General features: G+C 51.3%; 1 protein-coding gene across 3 annotated transcripts in view; it reads right to left on the minus strand.

Annotated features, from left to right (window-relative positions):
* The window catches only part of STX1A (syntaxin 1A), a 52,796-nt gene that overhangs the window by 3,083 nt on the left and 34,907 nt on the right, over positions 1-14,806 (minus strand). The window contains exons 4-10 of one of the 3 annotated variants that reach the window (XR_009759884.1): positions 14,369-14,443; positions 12,662-12,735; positions 9,371-9,479; positions 6,453-6,526; positions 5,273-5,410; positions 599-854; positions 1-80 (exon numbers count right to left, since the gene is read on the minus strand). Coding sequence is in view for 1 of the 3 variants with exons in the window: in XM_061605268.1 (XP_061461252.1) it covers positions 599-709; positions 5,273-5,410; positions 6,453-6,526; positions 9,371-9,479; positions 12,662-12,735; positions 14,369-14,443 (581 nt within the window). In the remaining 2 variants the exon portion in view is untranslated. The remainder of the gene's footprint in view (positions 81-598; positions 855-5,272; positions 5,411-6,452; positions 6,527-9,370; positions 9,480-12,661; positions 12,736-14,368; positions 14,444-14,806) is intronic. The other 2 variants (XR_009759883.1, XM_061605268.1) reach the window with 2 other exon arrangements.

Consider the following 14,806-nt stretch of genomic DNA (forward strand, 5'->3'; position numbering starts at 1 on the left):
TAGGGGCAGTGATGTTGCAATTCACCCCACCAGGCATGCAGAAAAAAAAAAACGCTGTAGCCAGAGGTCGATCGGTTTGACTGCAGAATATAAAAAGAGATCCTGGCATGGCTCCCTGGATGTGCTCTTTTTAAGGTAAAGCTAGGTTGCAATGTGCAAAGAAGAGATTGGGGGGGAAGGGGCTTCCTGCTGAGTGATCAATCACTGGGCGAAGGGAACACTTAACTATGCAAAATGCCCTTCCTTCCAAGGCTGTCAGCCCCACCACTCCTATAAGGAAATGGGGAGCACAGCCATGAATTCTACCGTGACTAAAGACAGTAGGAACACCACCAGTGGTGGGAGTCTGCAAACGGGGAGAGCTCATGTCTGGGTTTTGTGGGAGAAAGAAGTCTAATTTTGAGCAGCACCTCAGTTCTGGAACAGTTCCTTTTTTAAAAAAAATGCAAACCTGAAATCATGCTAAAACATATCCCTGAGCAAGTGCAGAGTGCACATAACTCTGGCAGTGTGCAGCATCTGCCCTTACCCAGCTGGGGACAGGTCAAGTGGGCTTCAGACACTTGTTACTCCATCCACGGGGTGACCCCTTCCTTACCCGCCTGGCTTTGCTCTGGTACTTGACCGCTTTCTTGGTGTCCGACACGGCTCTCTCGACGTAATCCACGGCGTGCTCCACGTTGTATTCGATGCGGTCTATCATCTCGCCCTACGCAGCAGGGGATGCACACAGGTTTGTATTTCCAAAGCCACTGGCAGGGCCTCAAAGTGCTTCCCTTACTCACAAATGACTCCACTTGCAGTCTCGGGAGGGCCGGTGCCCATATCCCCAGCCATGGCATTCAGTCCCAGACCTGCCGCCAGGGAGTAGGACAGAGAGAAAAGTGAAACAGATTAAATTCATCCACAGATTAGAGCTGAACTGGGGTTTATTTTGCTAAATGGTCTGCCTGTACGCATAATTTGCTCTGCTGTTCAGCCCCTTTAAGGCTCCACTGTTTTAATTAGGACTTTCAAAAGTCAACAAATCCCAGTTTTACAGGTGGGAAGCTGAGGGGGAAGGCCTGGCCAGAAGCCCCATGACAGCGCTGGGAATTTGAACCCAGGGCTTCCAGACCACTTGGCCCCTCAATGAGACCCCACCCACAGAGGTTCAGCACCCAGGCAGCTCCTGGAAAGTTTGGACTAAAACCTGGAGCGGATTCCACTGCCCCACTGACATTGTAGCCACTGAACAAAAAGCACAGATGCATGCAGGGGTAAGAAAGACAGACACTCACACACACCCCTCTGTCCCACTCCTCTTGGCTAGCAAAACCAGAAAGAGAGCACCCACAAGACAGCACTCGCTGCCCATGCACAACATGCACGGTTTACTCAGAGAAGACCCATTGAGATTCATGACCATGACTACCTTGGGCCCATTCATTTCAAGGGGTCTACCTTGAGCAGGACTAGCACTGGATACAACCCACAGGTCCCCAACACACAGCCGAGGAAGGAGGCTGAAGCCCCCCCGATCTTGTTTCCTCAGAGAGCGCAAAGCTGCCCCGAGCAGGGGCAGGAGCCAGCGGAGCCTTCAATTCTATGCTCATCCTGCAGAGAGGGTGAGCAGGGCTCTGGCTTCAGAGCCAGGATCCAGCCCTGCAGGAAAGGGATTGAGCACCGAGCGGCTGCAATCGGAACTAAGGGAAAGGATTCTGCTCACTGGCTCCCAAACTGCAGTCCGCGGGCCACCAGTGGTCCGCAAACCTGACTCAGGTGGCCCGTGGCATGGCCACGTTAAATATTCTCATTGCTTTTAAATTGTATTGTGACAGGAAGGAGTCAAAACGCCGACAAGCATGAGGAAAATTCTGGGTGCCGGGGAAGCCAAGAGATCTCTGGGACTGTTTCTTGGGGACTCTTTGGGTCCAGTCCGCAGGAGCTCTCCAGCCAGCCCCGGTGCCCTCTGTGGACTAAAAGGGGCAGGAGCCCCTTGTGGTTCTGGGAGGCCAACAAGTATCCTGAACCCTGGGACACCTTGCCCAAAGCCACCGCACCACCCCCTGTCCACTGCACTTCTCTGAGTGAGTAGCAGGACTCTCTTTTCTGCACTCTAAGAACATAAGAAGAGCCTGCTGGATCAGACCAGTGGCCCATCTAGTCCAGCATCCTGTTCTCACAGTGGCCAACCAGGTGCCTGGGGGAAGCCCGCAAGCAGGACCCGAGTCCAAGAACACTCTCCCCTCCTGAGGCTTCCGGCAACTGGTTTCCAGAAGCATGCTGTCTCTGACTAGGGTGGCAGAGCACAGCCATCATGGCTAGTAGCCATTGAGAGCCCTGTCCTCCATGAATTTGTCTAATCTTCTTTTAAAGCCATCCAAGCTGGTGGCCATTACTGCATCTTGTGGGAGCAAATTCCATAGTTTAACTATGTGCTGAGTAAAGAAGTACTTCCTTTTGTCTGTCCTGAATCTTCCAACATTCAGCTTCTTTGAATGTCCACGAGTTCTAGTATTATGAGAGAGGGAGAACTTTTCTCTATCCACTTTCTCAATGCCATGCATAATTTTATACACTTCTATCATGTCTCCTCTGACCCGCCTTTTCTCTAAACTAAAAAGCCCCAAATGCTGCAACCTTTCCTCGTAAGGGAGTCGCTCCATCCCCTTGATCATTCTGGTTGCCCTCTTCTGAACCTTTTCCAACTCTATAATATCCTTTTTGAGATGAGGCGACCAGAACTGTACACAGTATTCCAAATGCAGCCGCACCATAGATTTATACAACGGCATTATGATATCGGCTGTTTTATTTTCAATACCTTTCCTAATTATCCCTAGCATGGAATTTGCCTTTTTCACAGCTGCCGCATGCTGGGTCGACATTTTCATCGTGCTGTCCACTACAACCCCGAGGTCTCTCTCCTGGTCGGTCACCGCCAGTTCAGACCCCATGAGCGTATATGTGAAATTAAGATTTTTTGCTCCAATAAGCATAATTTTACACTTGTTTATATTGAATTGCATTTGCCATTTTTCCGCCCATTCTCTCAGTTTGGAGAGGTCTTTTTGGAGTTCTTTGCAATCTCTTTTTGTTTTAACAACCCTGAACAATTTAGTGTCGTCAGCAAACTTGGCCACTTCACTGCTCACTCCTAATTCTAGGTCATTAATGAACAAGTTGAAAAGTACAGGTCCCAATACCGATCCTTGGGGGACTCCACTTTCTACAGCCCTCCATCGGGAGAACTGTCCATTTATTCCTACTCTCTGCTTTCTGCTTCTTAACCAATTCCTTATCCACAAGAGGACCTCTCCTCTTATTCCATGACTGCTAAGCTTCCTCAGAAGTCTTTGGCGAGGTACCTTGTCAAACGCTTTTTGAAAGTCTAAGTACACTATGTCCACTGGATCACCTCTATCTATGCAGCCTGAGCTTCCAGGGACCGAAGTCCAGGGGCCTTGGCACAAAAACACAGGCGCACCTGTGAGAACACAAGAAGAGCCGGCTGCTGGGTCAGGCCAGCGGGGGCCCATCTAGTCCAGCGGCCTGTTCTCCCAGTGGCCAACCAGACAAGCGCAACAGCAACTCTGCCCTCCTGCGGTTTCCAGCAACTGCTGTCCGGAAGCGTCCCACCTCCGACCGCGGAGCACAGCAGAGCCATCCTGGTTAGCGGCTCTCTCTCTCCCCCTTCAGGAATTGGACGAGCCCTTCTCTGCCTGTCGGGCCGGATCCACCCTGCCCTCCGCAGCACCCGAGGCTCCCACCCTCACCGTCTTATGTGACCCTTGCGAGGGGGGCGGCACGCACAGGGACACAAACAGCCATGCAGCAGCCCAGGCATGCAGCGGTCTCGGCAGAGAGAGGGACGGACGTTACCTGCCAGTGCCTGAAGGCCCCTTCTCCAGGTGCGCACGGTAGCATGGGGGACACACAAAGAGGGGTCAGGCCCAGGAAAGGGGCAAGAGCCTCTGCAAGGGACCAGATCGCTGTGCTGCCACTGCCGCCCCCGCCCGGAAACTTTCAAGTTACAAAGATGTGGGGAGCAGCATTGATACAGGGCATGGGGGGGCCTCTAGACCCAAACTCACGTAGGCTAATTTATACAGATAGAGGCAAATTTATGTATTTAAACATCGCAAAAGGCAAGCCCAGCAACCTCCCACCCAAACCGCCCATGCCAAATACCTCAGTTAATTTGCACCCCACTCCAGATCACCCCAAAGTCTGCCCCAATTAATTTCCCAGCAGATCCTGCTCCAAATCCCCCTTCGGTTAGCTCCCAAACCATCTCTAGATAAGGTTATCAGAAATTAATTTAAATCAGCCCCCCCCCAATGAATATCCTGCCTAGTGACTCGGATCACACACATCTCATTTCAACACCCCCTAAATTCATTACCCATCCAGAAACAATGGGGGCCTGTGAGCCTGTACTGATCCCCCCAGCGTGGCAAGATGACCGCAGGCTCAGAGCCTCGGGCTTTGCTCCCAGTTCATCAGCTGCAGTTTGCCTCAAGGCAGCAGGGAAGAAGTTTGCAATGCTGGGCCACGTGGGTCCCCCACAAATATTTCCAGCAGGCAGAGGTGGCAGCAGCCTAAAAACCTCCTGGCACTTGCAACAAAACCCTGCCTTTCAGAAATCGCAACCTCTGGACACATAACGGGCTCCAGTAGGCCTTTGCGGGCTCCAGACAGCAACGACAGATCAAAAACAAGCTGCCTTCTTCAGACTCGGGTCAAAGGTCCACCTGGCCCCAGGAGGACAGACCTGTAACCCTCCATGTTTTAACTGGAGATGGACCCCAGAGTGGAAAGCATCTGGCCAGCCTGGGTCTCAGGGCTGACGGGGCTCCATTTCCAATCCTGTGGGACATGGGAAGTGGCTCCACCAAGCTCAGTCCCGCCTGCTACATTTCCAGCCGTTCCCGGAGATGCTGCCGGGAACTGAATCCGGGACCATCTGCCTACAATGCAGAAGCAGTCTGCCCCTGAGCTGCAGCCCTCCCTCCCCAATAAATGGCAGGGCGTTGCTCTCGGGGAAAGGAGAATAACCACAGGAAGCTGCTTCATACCAAGTCAGACCACTGGCCTATCTAGCTCAGTATTGCCTACACTGACTGGCAGCAACTAGCCAGGGTTTCAGGCAGGAATCTTCTTTTCCAGCTCCACCTGGCAGGGATTGCTGGGCAACAGCCATGCTTCCTCTCAGTCTGCGCATGCAGTGAGTGAAGGGCCCCCCTCCACAGCCCTCCGCCTCGCACCCCCCCCCCCCGTAAGCTCCCACCTGGCTCTCCACCAGCATGGCCATATCCATGAACATATCGTGAAGCTCACGGATGCTGTTCTCCAGCTTGATGATCTCACTGTGCCGTGTCTCGATCTCATTCAGTGCCTGCTTTGTAATGTTGGAGTCCATTATGATCTGGGGGTAGAGGGAGAGAGGAACAGGACATGAATGGCCACGGAATTTGGGCCCAGGCAGGCCATTTCTTGAGATCCGCCCTGACCCATCTTGGACTGAGACTGCAGAAGTTACTTTCCTGAGAATTGGGGCTTGCTTTAAAAGCAAAGCAAACCGCATTCTTAGGCACTTAGGGTTTGGCAGTTGCACCTTCAAAAGTGTGCTCCTGTTACACATGCAGAAGTCCCAGGAATAAGAGGGGATGCTGAATTAGATCCACAGTCATCTGCGCCCTTCATTGGTCCCTAATCTTCCCACCCGATTAAGAAACCCAGAAGAATGCAAAGCAGTACAAACCACAGAAGAATGAAATATAGTTATTTTGTACAATAAGAAAAAGCAAATTTTGCATGCGTTAATGGTTGACAAATTTGCTGCTTAGATTGACTGACATTTATCATTCTCTTGAGATAAATATGGATTTCTATGTCCTTTGCTGCAGGCTTGTCAACAGATGTTCACCTGGGGCGAGTTAAGAAACGGCTCCAAGAAAGTTAGGTTGTTTTTTTAAAGAAAGGCCACATATGATTAACATGATCTCCATGTATGGTTTGAAGGCAAACACTAAAGTAGTTTTAATGAAGCTAAGCAGACAGGGAGTGGTCAGCACCTGGACAAGAGACTGCCTGGAAGTCCGTGCACGGCGCCTTGAGTTCCACGGGAAAAAAGTGGGGTATAAATGAAATTTGTAAGGCTTTGGGCTCGTAAATTCCACCTGTTTTGTACTGCAAGACTGCGGTGCTAGTGGTACAGGGCAACCCAAGTTCCACCAGAGAGACATGAGCCACACGGCAACGCAGGTCGCGGTCTCAGGAAAGTCCCTTGATGGTCTCCTGATTGTGGCGAAATGAGTGAATGGCCCACAATTTGCCAGGTTAAAGAGATGGTGCCTATAAATGTCCCCCTGCCCCCAATGCACAAAGGAGGCCTCAACTGGCACCCCACACCTGGGACTTAATGTTAAGATCACTAAGCCAGGGGGGTGGTGGAGAGAGACACGTACCCCAGAGGAGAAAATGGCTGGGTTCCCGCTCTCCAACATGTCCTCCAGCTCCTCGCTGGTGGTGGTTCTGCCGGCTGCAAAGGACACAGAGGAGAAGTGAATGCACCCCTTTCTCGCTGGAGCCCTGTGATCCGAGGACTGCCCACGTCTCCCGTCCTTAACAGTCTTGCTCAGATCCTTCTAGACTAGTCCCCGCAAGGTCTGGCCTTCAGGAGGCCCTTCTTCTCATCTTCACAGCTGTCCTCGGTAGCCCTGTCCAGTGTATCAACATCCTGATTAAACTGGGGTTCCTGAACTGGGAAAGCTGAGCTCCAGGTGCGAGTTTACTGATAGGGAGCGAGACCCATTACGTTGGCTTTCCTAGAGGTGCTGCTGAACTGATGGTCCAAGCCAAGGAGACTGGGGCAGTGCATAAGCATCACTGAAAATACCAGGCATTCAGCATCCTAAAAATGTCTACTTTCATTTTTTTAAAAAGGTGCCAAGTTCCTAGTCCTTATTGGTTGCATGTTTAGAAGCATATGGGAAACGGATGTTTGTGCAAACCCCAGAAGCCAGAGAGTGACTGAGTAAAATTCCCAGTGATTATGGGGGTGGGGCTTCAGTTGCAAAAGCAGAATAAATCATGCTAATTTGCATAATGTTTGACAAATTGCAGAATCCAGTTTTGCTTGGTGCAGGATTCAGGGTTTTGTTTTTTTTAAATGCTCAGAGTATACACAGGTCTGAACAAGGCTTTCTGGCATGAGATCAACCCTCAAAGGTGCTTGCTTACGTACTCAGACATGCACACATTTATAAGCTGCCTTTCTGCCGATGCACCATTTTAAAATACCTAAGCAAATAAACGAAACGTTCTTTCGGAAACTTATGTCCCACCCTTTCGTCACAGGACCCCTTTGCTGTCCCAAGTCCACTGGGGCCATAGCTCAGCTTGGAATCCTATCAGGTAACCTCTCCACTGACAGAAATGGAGCCTCCCTCCTGAAGAGGCGCTAATGAGGCAGCTGGCAAGCCAGAGAATGGCTCACAGGAAGAAGCATGGGGTGTGTGGAGGCCCTGAGCTCAACCCGTCGCTGCTCCTGGATTCTCAGAAGACAAGAGAGAAAGAGAGAGAAGGGAGGCAAGAATACAAGTGACAGACGGGCCGATCCTCAGTGGCTGGGAGACGCCACACGGTCCCAAGGGGGAAAAACAACACCGGACCCTGAAAGCCCATCTGCTGCTTTTGTAACTGGGGCCCCCAATCCTGCCCTGGCCAGATGCACCAGGGATGCGCCTAAGAGAGGTCTTTAGGATGATGATGATGATGGAGAGTCCATGCGGTCTCCAGCAGGCCCAGGTGACGAGTCTGAGGTCCACACCTGCCACTTGCTCAGCCCCGTGCAAGCTGGTCCTCTCTCCCTCTGACTCAGTGTCCCACATGTAAAACCGGGAGGAGGTGCCCAGCGGTCATTGTCGGCCGACTGGCAGGTGGCCTAATCCAGGCGTGGAAAAGTCACCTCCTCCCCTGGGTGTCTTTCTGGCGATTCAAGGAGGACCTTTTCTCTTTTTTCCTAGCCCCCACCGAGACCCTCACCATTCCCATTACGCCCTTCCCAGGTCAAGCAGCACCTGGGACTTTTAGAAACCCTCACCCCGTGCTCTGCCCTAGACGGCCATAGCTGGAGATGAGCTGATGGGGCCGTAGAGTGGCTCAGCCTTCCCCGGCTCCCCATGCCTTAGCTAGCTGCCCACCTTCCTCCTGCCCCTTCCCTGCGCTGGCAAACGTCTCTCCTCCAATTGCCAACATCTCCCACTCAGCCCTTCTATTCTCATCGCTCTCTATCTCACCTCCGCCCCCTTACCTGCTCCCGCCAGCTCCTCACCCACCCACCCTTCACACCAGGCAGCTTGGAAAAGCCACACAAATAAACGGGACACGGCAGGGCTCTCCTGCTGCATGCAGGACAGGTTGCCGGCCGGGCAGCCCAAAGGCAGGCAGCTGGGCCCTGAGAAGCAAAGAATGGCTTGATAAGAGGATGAGACAAATCCTGGGCGGATGAGGCTCTCAATGGCTACTAGCCACTCGGATGGCTATGCTCTGCCTCCATAATATCAGTTGCTGGCAACAGCAGGAGGGAAGAGTTGCTGTTGCGCTCAGGTCCTGCTTGCCGGCTTCCCAGAAGAGGCCTCTGGTTGGCCACTGTGAGGACAGGAGGCTGGACTAGATGGGGCCCCGCTGGCCTGATCCCGCACGTTCTTTTTATGCTCTTATGTTGGTGCCCTCCAGATGCTGTTGCACTCTCAGCTCCCATCAGCCACAGCCAGCATGACCAATGGTCAGAGATAATTGCAGTTGTAGAAGTAAATGTCTGGTGGGCACTATGTTGGCCACCTTTCCCTCAGAGGGCATGCCCATTTTATTACTTCTTGTTTAGTATCATTGGGGGGGGGGGAAGAATTAGTGATTATTGCTCCTGAACTGTACCTTAATTGGTCAGCTACGGGTTCCCTGGCTGGGAGATGAGGACTCTATAATTACTGGCTTCCTCACATGATGATTTTTTCTTCTCTTTTGTTTATGGTGAAACAGTACTTTTTCCACCATGCAATGGACAGAAATAATAAGAAGCAGCAATTAGAGCCTCACCCCAGGGAACAGAAACTAACCAATCAGTAATCTCACCATGCTGAACAGGAAGCTTCTAATAAAAGGCACAGAAGCCTTGAAAAGCTTCTATAGCTTGTTGCCTGTTCACAGTGGATAGGACAATGGAACAATATATTTAAAAAGAAACACCACAAACCAGGCCTGAAAATAAACAACAACAAAAGCACTGAAATACAATGATTTGGCAGAAGTGGATTCTTTGGAAGGTGTGAGTGAACAACAGGTGGCAATTTTAGAGGGCAAAGCACGGGTGGAAGCAACTCACTTATTTCTAGTTGCCTCTGAATCCTTCCCTTGCAGCGCTCCCGGTAGTCGGACTGGGTGGCGTTGTACTCCGACATCACTTCCACAAACTTCCGTGACAAGGTGGAATGCTGGGGGGGAGGGGGAAGAGAAAGAAGAACTAGGTTATCACCATTTTCCCTACGGGTAACTGGGTGCGTCTGTTATGCTGCAGCAATGATGACAAGAGCATCTGGTGTCAGCTTAAAAAGGCTAGCAAATTTTGATGACGGCATGCATTTCCATGGACTAGAGCCCATAAAAACCAGGCACAACCTCAACGGCATCTGTTACTGATCACTGCAGGCAGGAAGAGCCCCCTGGTGGCCTTAATGCCAAATTCAACCAGTTTAATGAGTGCATCTGCCTCCTCCGCCCCGACCCCTAACAGGCCTACCAAATTTTAAGCCAGAGAACGGTGGAGACATCACCCACCATCTGGCGTGGCCCTTGGCCAAATTTAGCCCCCAGGACAGCCTCTTTCTTGCTTCCCTCCCTCCTCTTTTCTAGTTTATTATGGAAGCAATACAAAGGCCACCCAGAGGATTCTGGGACAATCAAGCCCCCCCCCATCCCCAATGAAGAAAAACTACTTCACACGGACAACACATAATTCAATTTATGGAATTTGGGGCCAGTAGAAGTGGTGTCAACATTGGCTTAAAAAGGGATGAGGCAAATTCACAAAGGGCTCCCAAAAGCGCATGATAGCTAAAATGGAGCCTTGATGTTCCAAGGCAGTCTATCTCTGAATACTATGTGTTGGAGGGAGATGGGAAGCGGACGCAGCAGCATCAGGAGGGGAGGGCAATTGTCCTGATGCCCTGCAAGGAGGCTTCCCCAAGGCTTCTGTGGGGAATAGGCAGTGGTGGCTCCATGGCAGCGGAATTCGCCCCAGATTTTATGCAGCTGTCCAAGGTGCTGAAGCCATTCACTGAAAGTTCAGTCTAAAACTCAGAGCGCTTCCATTCATTGGCGATCACTCATGGCCGAGTAAGATTGTCTTCCAAGGTTTGGTTGGAGGACACCTGTGTGTGAATTCGTTTTATGTGGGGAGATCGGCGCACCACGATCAACACACAATCTAGACAAAAAAAGGCTTTGATCCAATGGCATGGGTACCACAAGGATTGGAAGTCTTCTATCTGCTTCAGCCTTCATCCCCCTTCACACATTGTTATCCTCCGCCTCTTCTGCCGTTGAGGACATTCTTGGATCGTTGTTTGTCTGGTTCCTCTCCCTTGACCTGACCACCATGGGTGACCCTGCTGGGAGCACGTGACTCCCGACGGCATCGGCTCACGGGGTTCACTGCAACACGCAAGCCCGCTCACCGCTGCAAGGCGACGATCCAGCGATTCCACCGCCCTACTGACATCAGCCACCCACCGCCTCATGCCCTCCGGGTGTTGCTGTCCACGGGCCACGCTGGCTGGGGCCGATGGGAGCTGGAGTCCAACAGCGTCTGGAAGCCTAGTTGGACCCCTGTTGCTCTGCTTGCGTAATTCGAAAGATAGATAAAAGGATGAAGCATGGAAGCAGCACACGCACGCAGCCCCCCGGCCATTGCTGGGTTTGGCGCATGTACTGCAGTTTTCTTGCACCTGATTAAGCAACAGGCTGCTGCACGATGATAAATTTTCGCACTTGCACTCCTTGGTGCCTCACCCATCTGCTCACTTTCAGGGAGCCAGAGAGCCGCCACCGCCGCTTCTTTGGATATCATGGGGGGGGGAGGCTTGGATTCAGCGTTGTTTGTTGTGAGGACGAGCTGTTTTGCTCCCCCTGAGCCCCTGTAGAGGGGGAAAGGCAAAACGCACCTTGCTTCCTCAACAGACCCCATCTCTGGGCAGCCCCCGCAGCAGCAGCAGCCTCCTCCAAAAGCAGCCGCGTGGTCACCCTCCCTTCGGCGGCCTTCGGCTTTGCTGACCGTTGCCGAAACAGGGCCAAGAACGGACACATCTATCCACTGCCGTGGCTTGTTTTCCAAGTCTTCACGTCATTTCTTCTCATTTCCAGCCCGGTTTGCAATATTAAAAAGCTCCTCACAAGAATTTGTCAGCATTGTAGCTCACGCCCGCACCACACGTTTGAAGCACAAGAGTGCCACTTCAACAGCCGGGGCTTTTCCCAAAGCAGAGGCTCCCACACTGGGGTCCATGGACTCCCTGTGGTCCACAAGGGCCATTCTGGCGGTCCACGGCATGTCTGCAGAAAGTACTCACATGGCTTTTCATTGTATTTCATTGCTTCTTTCATTTCTGATATTTTATTTTATTACAATTTGAATGCCAACAAACATAAAAAATAAAGGAAGCAATTAAGAAACCCCACATCCAGAAGCAGTCTACCTCTGGATACCAATTGCTGGATGAGCTATGGACAAGGGAGGGCCTTGCTCGTGGGTTTCTCAGAGGCATATCTTTGGGCACTTGAGGGAGCTCAGCCAGATGGGCCCACCTTGGCGTGCGACCCAGCAGCCAGGCACTTCTTATCAGGGAGTCCCTCTTCTCCGCTGAGGTAGCGGCACAGGCCCATTTTTAACATCGTGCATAGCTTTGGCCTCTGTGCGCAAAAGCTCAACGCTGCCCTGGACTGGTGGGGAAGGACCATCGCTCCATGGCAGAACATCTGCTGTGCATGCTTTGCGTCCACGGCTCAATCCCCAACAGCAGCACTGCGGTGCCGTTCCAAGGGGCTGCAGCACAACAGAGCCTGACACTGATTTTATGTCTTCTACATTAAATTTTACCTTTCTAGTCCCTTTAGTACCAATCCCTATATATATGCATATGTGTGTGTGTATATATATATATAGTATTTTATGTATTTTAATTGTATTTTATGTATTTTAATTTATTTTAATGTTTTTGTGATTTTACTGCTTACAATTTTATTATGTACATGTCTGATTTTATTTTTGTAAGCCGCCTGAGTGCCCTTTTATAGGGTAGAAGGGTGGGATAGAAATATTTTAAATAAATAAACAGAAGCGGGACACATGTAGATTCAGCACCTTGGACAGCTCCTGGAAAGTGTGGACTAAAACCCGGAGCAGATTCATTGCCCCACTGACATCAGAGCCCCCAGCAGCCACTGCCTGACAGCATCTCCAGGTAGGGCTGGGAAACACGCCTTGCCTGAGACCTGGGAAAGCTGCTGCCGGTCAGGGTGGACAATACTAAGCTGGATGACGCAGTGGCCTGGCTTGTTATCAGGCTGCTTCCCGCGCTCGTATCCTGTCTCTCCCTGCCCTCCCTGGAGAAAGGCGCACCTGTGTCTTCCTTATCCTCAGGTCTGCCGACGATCTGTTCAGCCCCTCCTCTTGTTCGATGCTCTGCTCAATACCTGGGAAGGAAGAGAGAAAAGCAGAACAGATTTTCAGAGAAGGAAGAGAAAGGGGGGGGGATCAAGAAACAGATGGGCCCCTCCCGCTCCTGTCTCCATTGCCTGCAAAACACCCATTCCAGACTGGGTTAAAAATAGCTCACCAGCAGGCCAAAAAAAGAGACCATCTATGAACAATCCTCCCACCCTTTTTTTAAAATGCCAACATATTAAAATGCAGCACTACACCTGGAAAGTGATCACTTGCAGGCCTGCATCTGCGCCTCATTCAAATTTAAAGAAAAATTTAAAAAGCTGAAAAGGTGAACTCCACCACCCAAATAAATCACACACATTTGCATTTCCTCCCTCTGCCCCCTCCAAACATATTTCTAAGCTCCGCTAGCAGCAGAGAGGAAGAGTCTCCTGCTTTGCAGTCGACTGGGTCCAGAGATCTCCCCCAGGCAGAGCCAGAAACTCTTGAGAGCAGATCTTTGCAGCCCAAAAGGCTAGAAACTTAGAAACAAAGACAGGAGATTGCCAGGAGGCTGGATTCTGCATCCTTTACTTGCAGATCAGTTGCAAGGTGCAAAATGTATGTGGCAATGACTTTGCTGAGCATGTGCTTTTTGGGTCCCTCTAGGCTAGGGTTTGGTTGCAGCAGGTGCATTCTGCAACGTGTTCTTGACACAAGCACAAAAGCACATTTGGGGCAGACTGAGTCTGCTTCATTGATTGTTCTGCGATGCCATGTTAGTGCTGTTCAAATGGGCTACAGCGCTACAAAAGCAGGATGAAAACCAACCAACCCCAGAATATTTGTGGCATGAAATGTTTCAGGATTTCAGCAGGAAGTTATAGGATATGCAGGGACTGGCAATGAAGCAATATGACCGGCCCAAAACATTTGGAGGTACAAGCGGGATCACGGACGACTGCTCCGACAGCGTCACAAGCACAAATCAAAATGCATGCCCAGTAAAAGGAGTGCACCCTTCAGCAGCCACTACACATGGAAGAGGACGGGATGGCAACAGCCCAGGCAGGGCATGCTCTGTGCCTCTTCAGAATGACATGCACACAACCAAGAACTCCACACTGAATTCCTGCAACCTGTAAAAATCATGCAACTTAGAGCACATTTTTTGCCTTTTTTCTTATGACTCAAAGAAGGCCAATTCATCCTGTGAGGCACAGAGAATCCTTTTGCCCCCCAGTAGGGAAGTCATGCCCAGGCAGAGATTTGGGCAGGCATTTCCCCATGCACTTCCAAGCAGTAGAACTCCATGGGCATGAGGGCTAGAAACTTGAAATGAAACAAAACAAAGCACCCCCCTTAAAAGCTGAGTTTCCCAGGAAAATAAAGTCCGGCCCTCATAGCTCATGGAGCTCGTCACCAGAGGCGTGCAACTTCATCTCCTGCCCTGTCTGTGCAAGGCTGGCCCCAAGTCACAGACAGCCTTCCTGTATATGGTGCTGCCATCCTCAGGCTGAGCCTCTTTCACTGGGCAGCTCCAGAGAGCCTCCTTGCAGCCGGCCCTGCTCCTCTCTGCCTTGCCTCAAGTTAAGAGGAAGTGGGCCGGGAAGCCAAGCCAGCTCCCGTGCAGGGTGGCATGGTGTGGCCCACTCCCTCCTTCTCCCCGGAGATACTCACTCTTTAGCTTGGAGCGCACTTTGTTGGCTGTCTTCTTGATGTTGGACATTAGTTCTTCCAATTCCTCCTTGGTTTCTAGAAGGCAGAAGAGCCGGAGAAGTCTCTGAAAAGGGCGCCCTGGCCGAGAGCACCCTCCCAACTAGAGATGTGAAGGCCCGGGAGGAAAAAACATGGAAAATTTCAGGGAGGGGACTGGGACCCCCGATTTTTCTGGGCCGTCACATCTCTGCTCCCAACATTTGTCAAACACATCCTGAACACCTGGAAATACGCTATAGGGGTGGGAGACTTTTTCTTCAGCTCAAGGGCCACATTCTGTTGTGGGAAACTTTCCAGGGGCCGCATCACAGAGGTGGGCTGGCCAGATGCACACCACACTCCTTCCTCCATCCAGGCAAGCAAGAAATATTGTTACCACAGTTTGAGGACACATCCCAG

The sequence above is a fragment of the Rhineura floridana genome, chromosome 21, assembly GCF_030035675.1.
Source record: "Rhineura floridana isolate rRhiFlo1 chromosome 21, rRhiFlo1.hap2, whole genome shotgun sequence".
In the NCBI taxonomy this organism is placed as follows: Eukaryota; Metazoa; Chordata; class Lepidosauria; order Squamata; family Rhineuridae; genus Rhineura; species Rhineura floridana.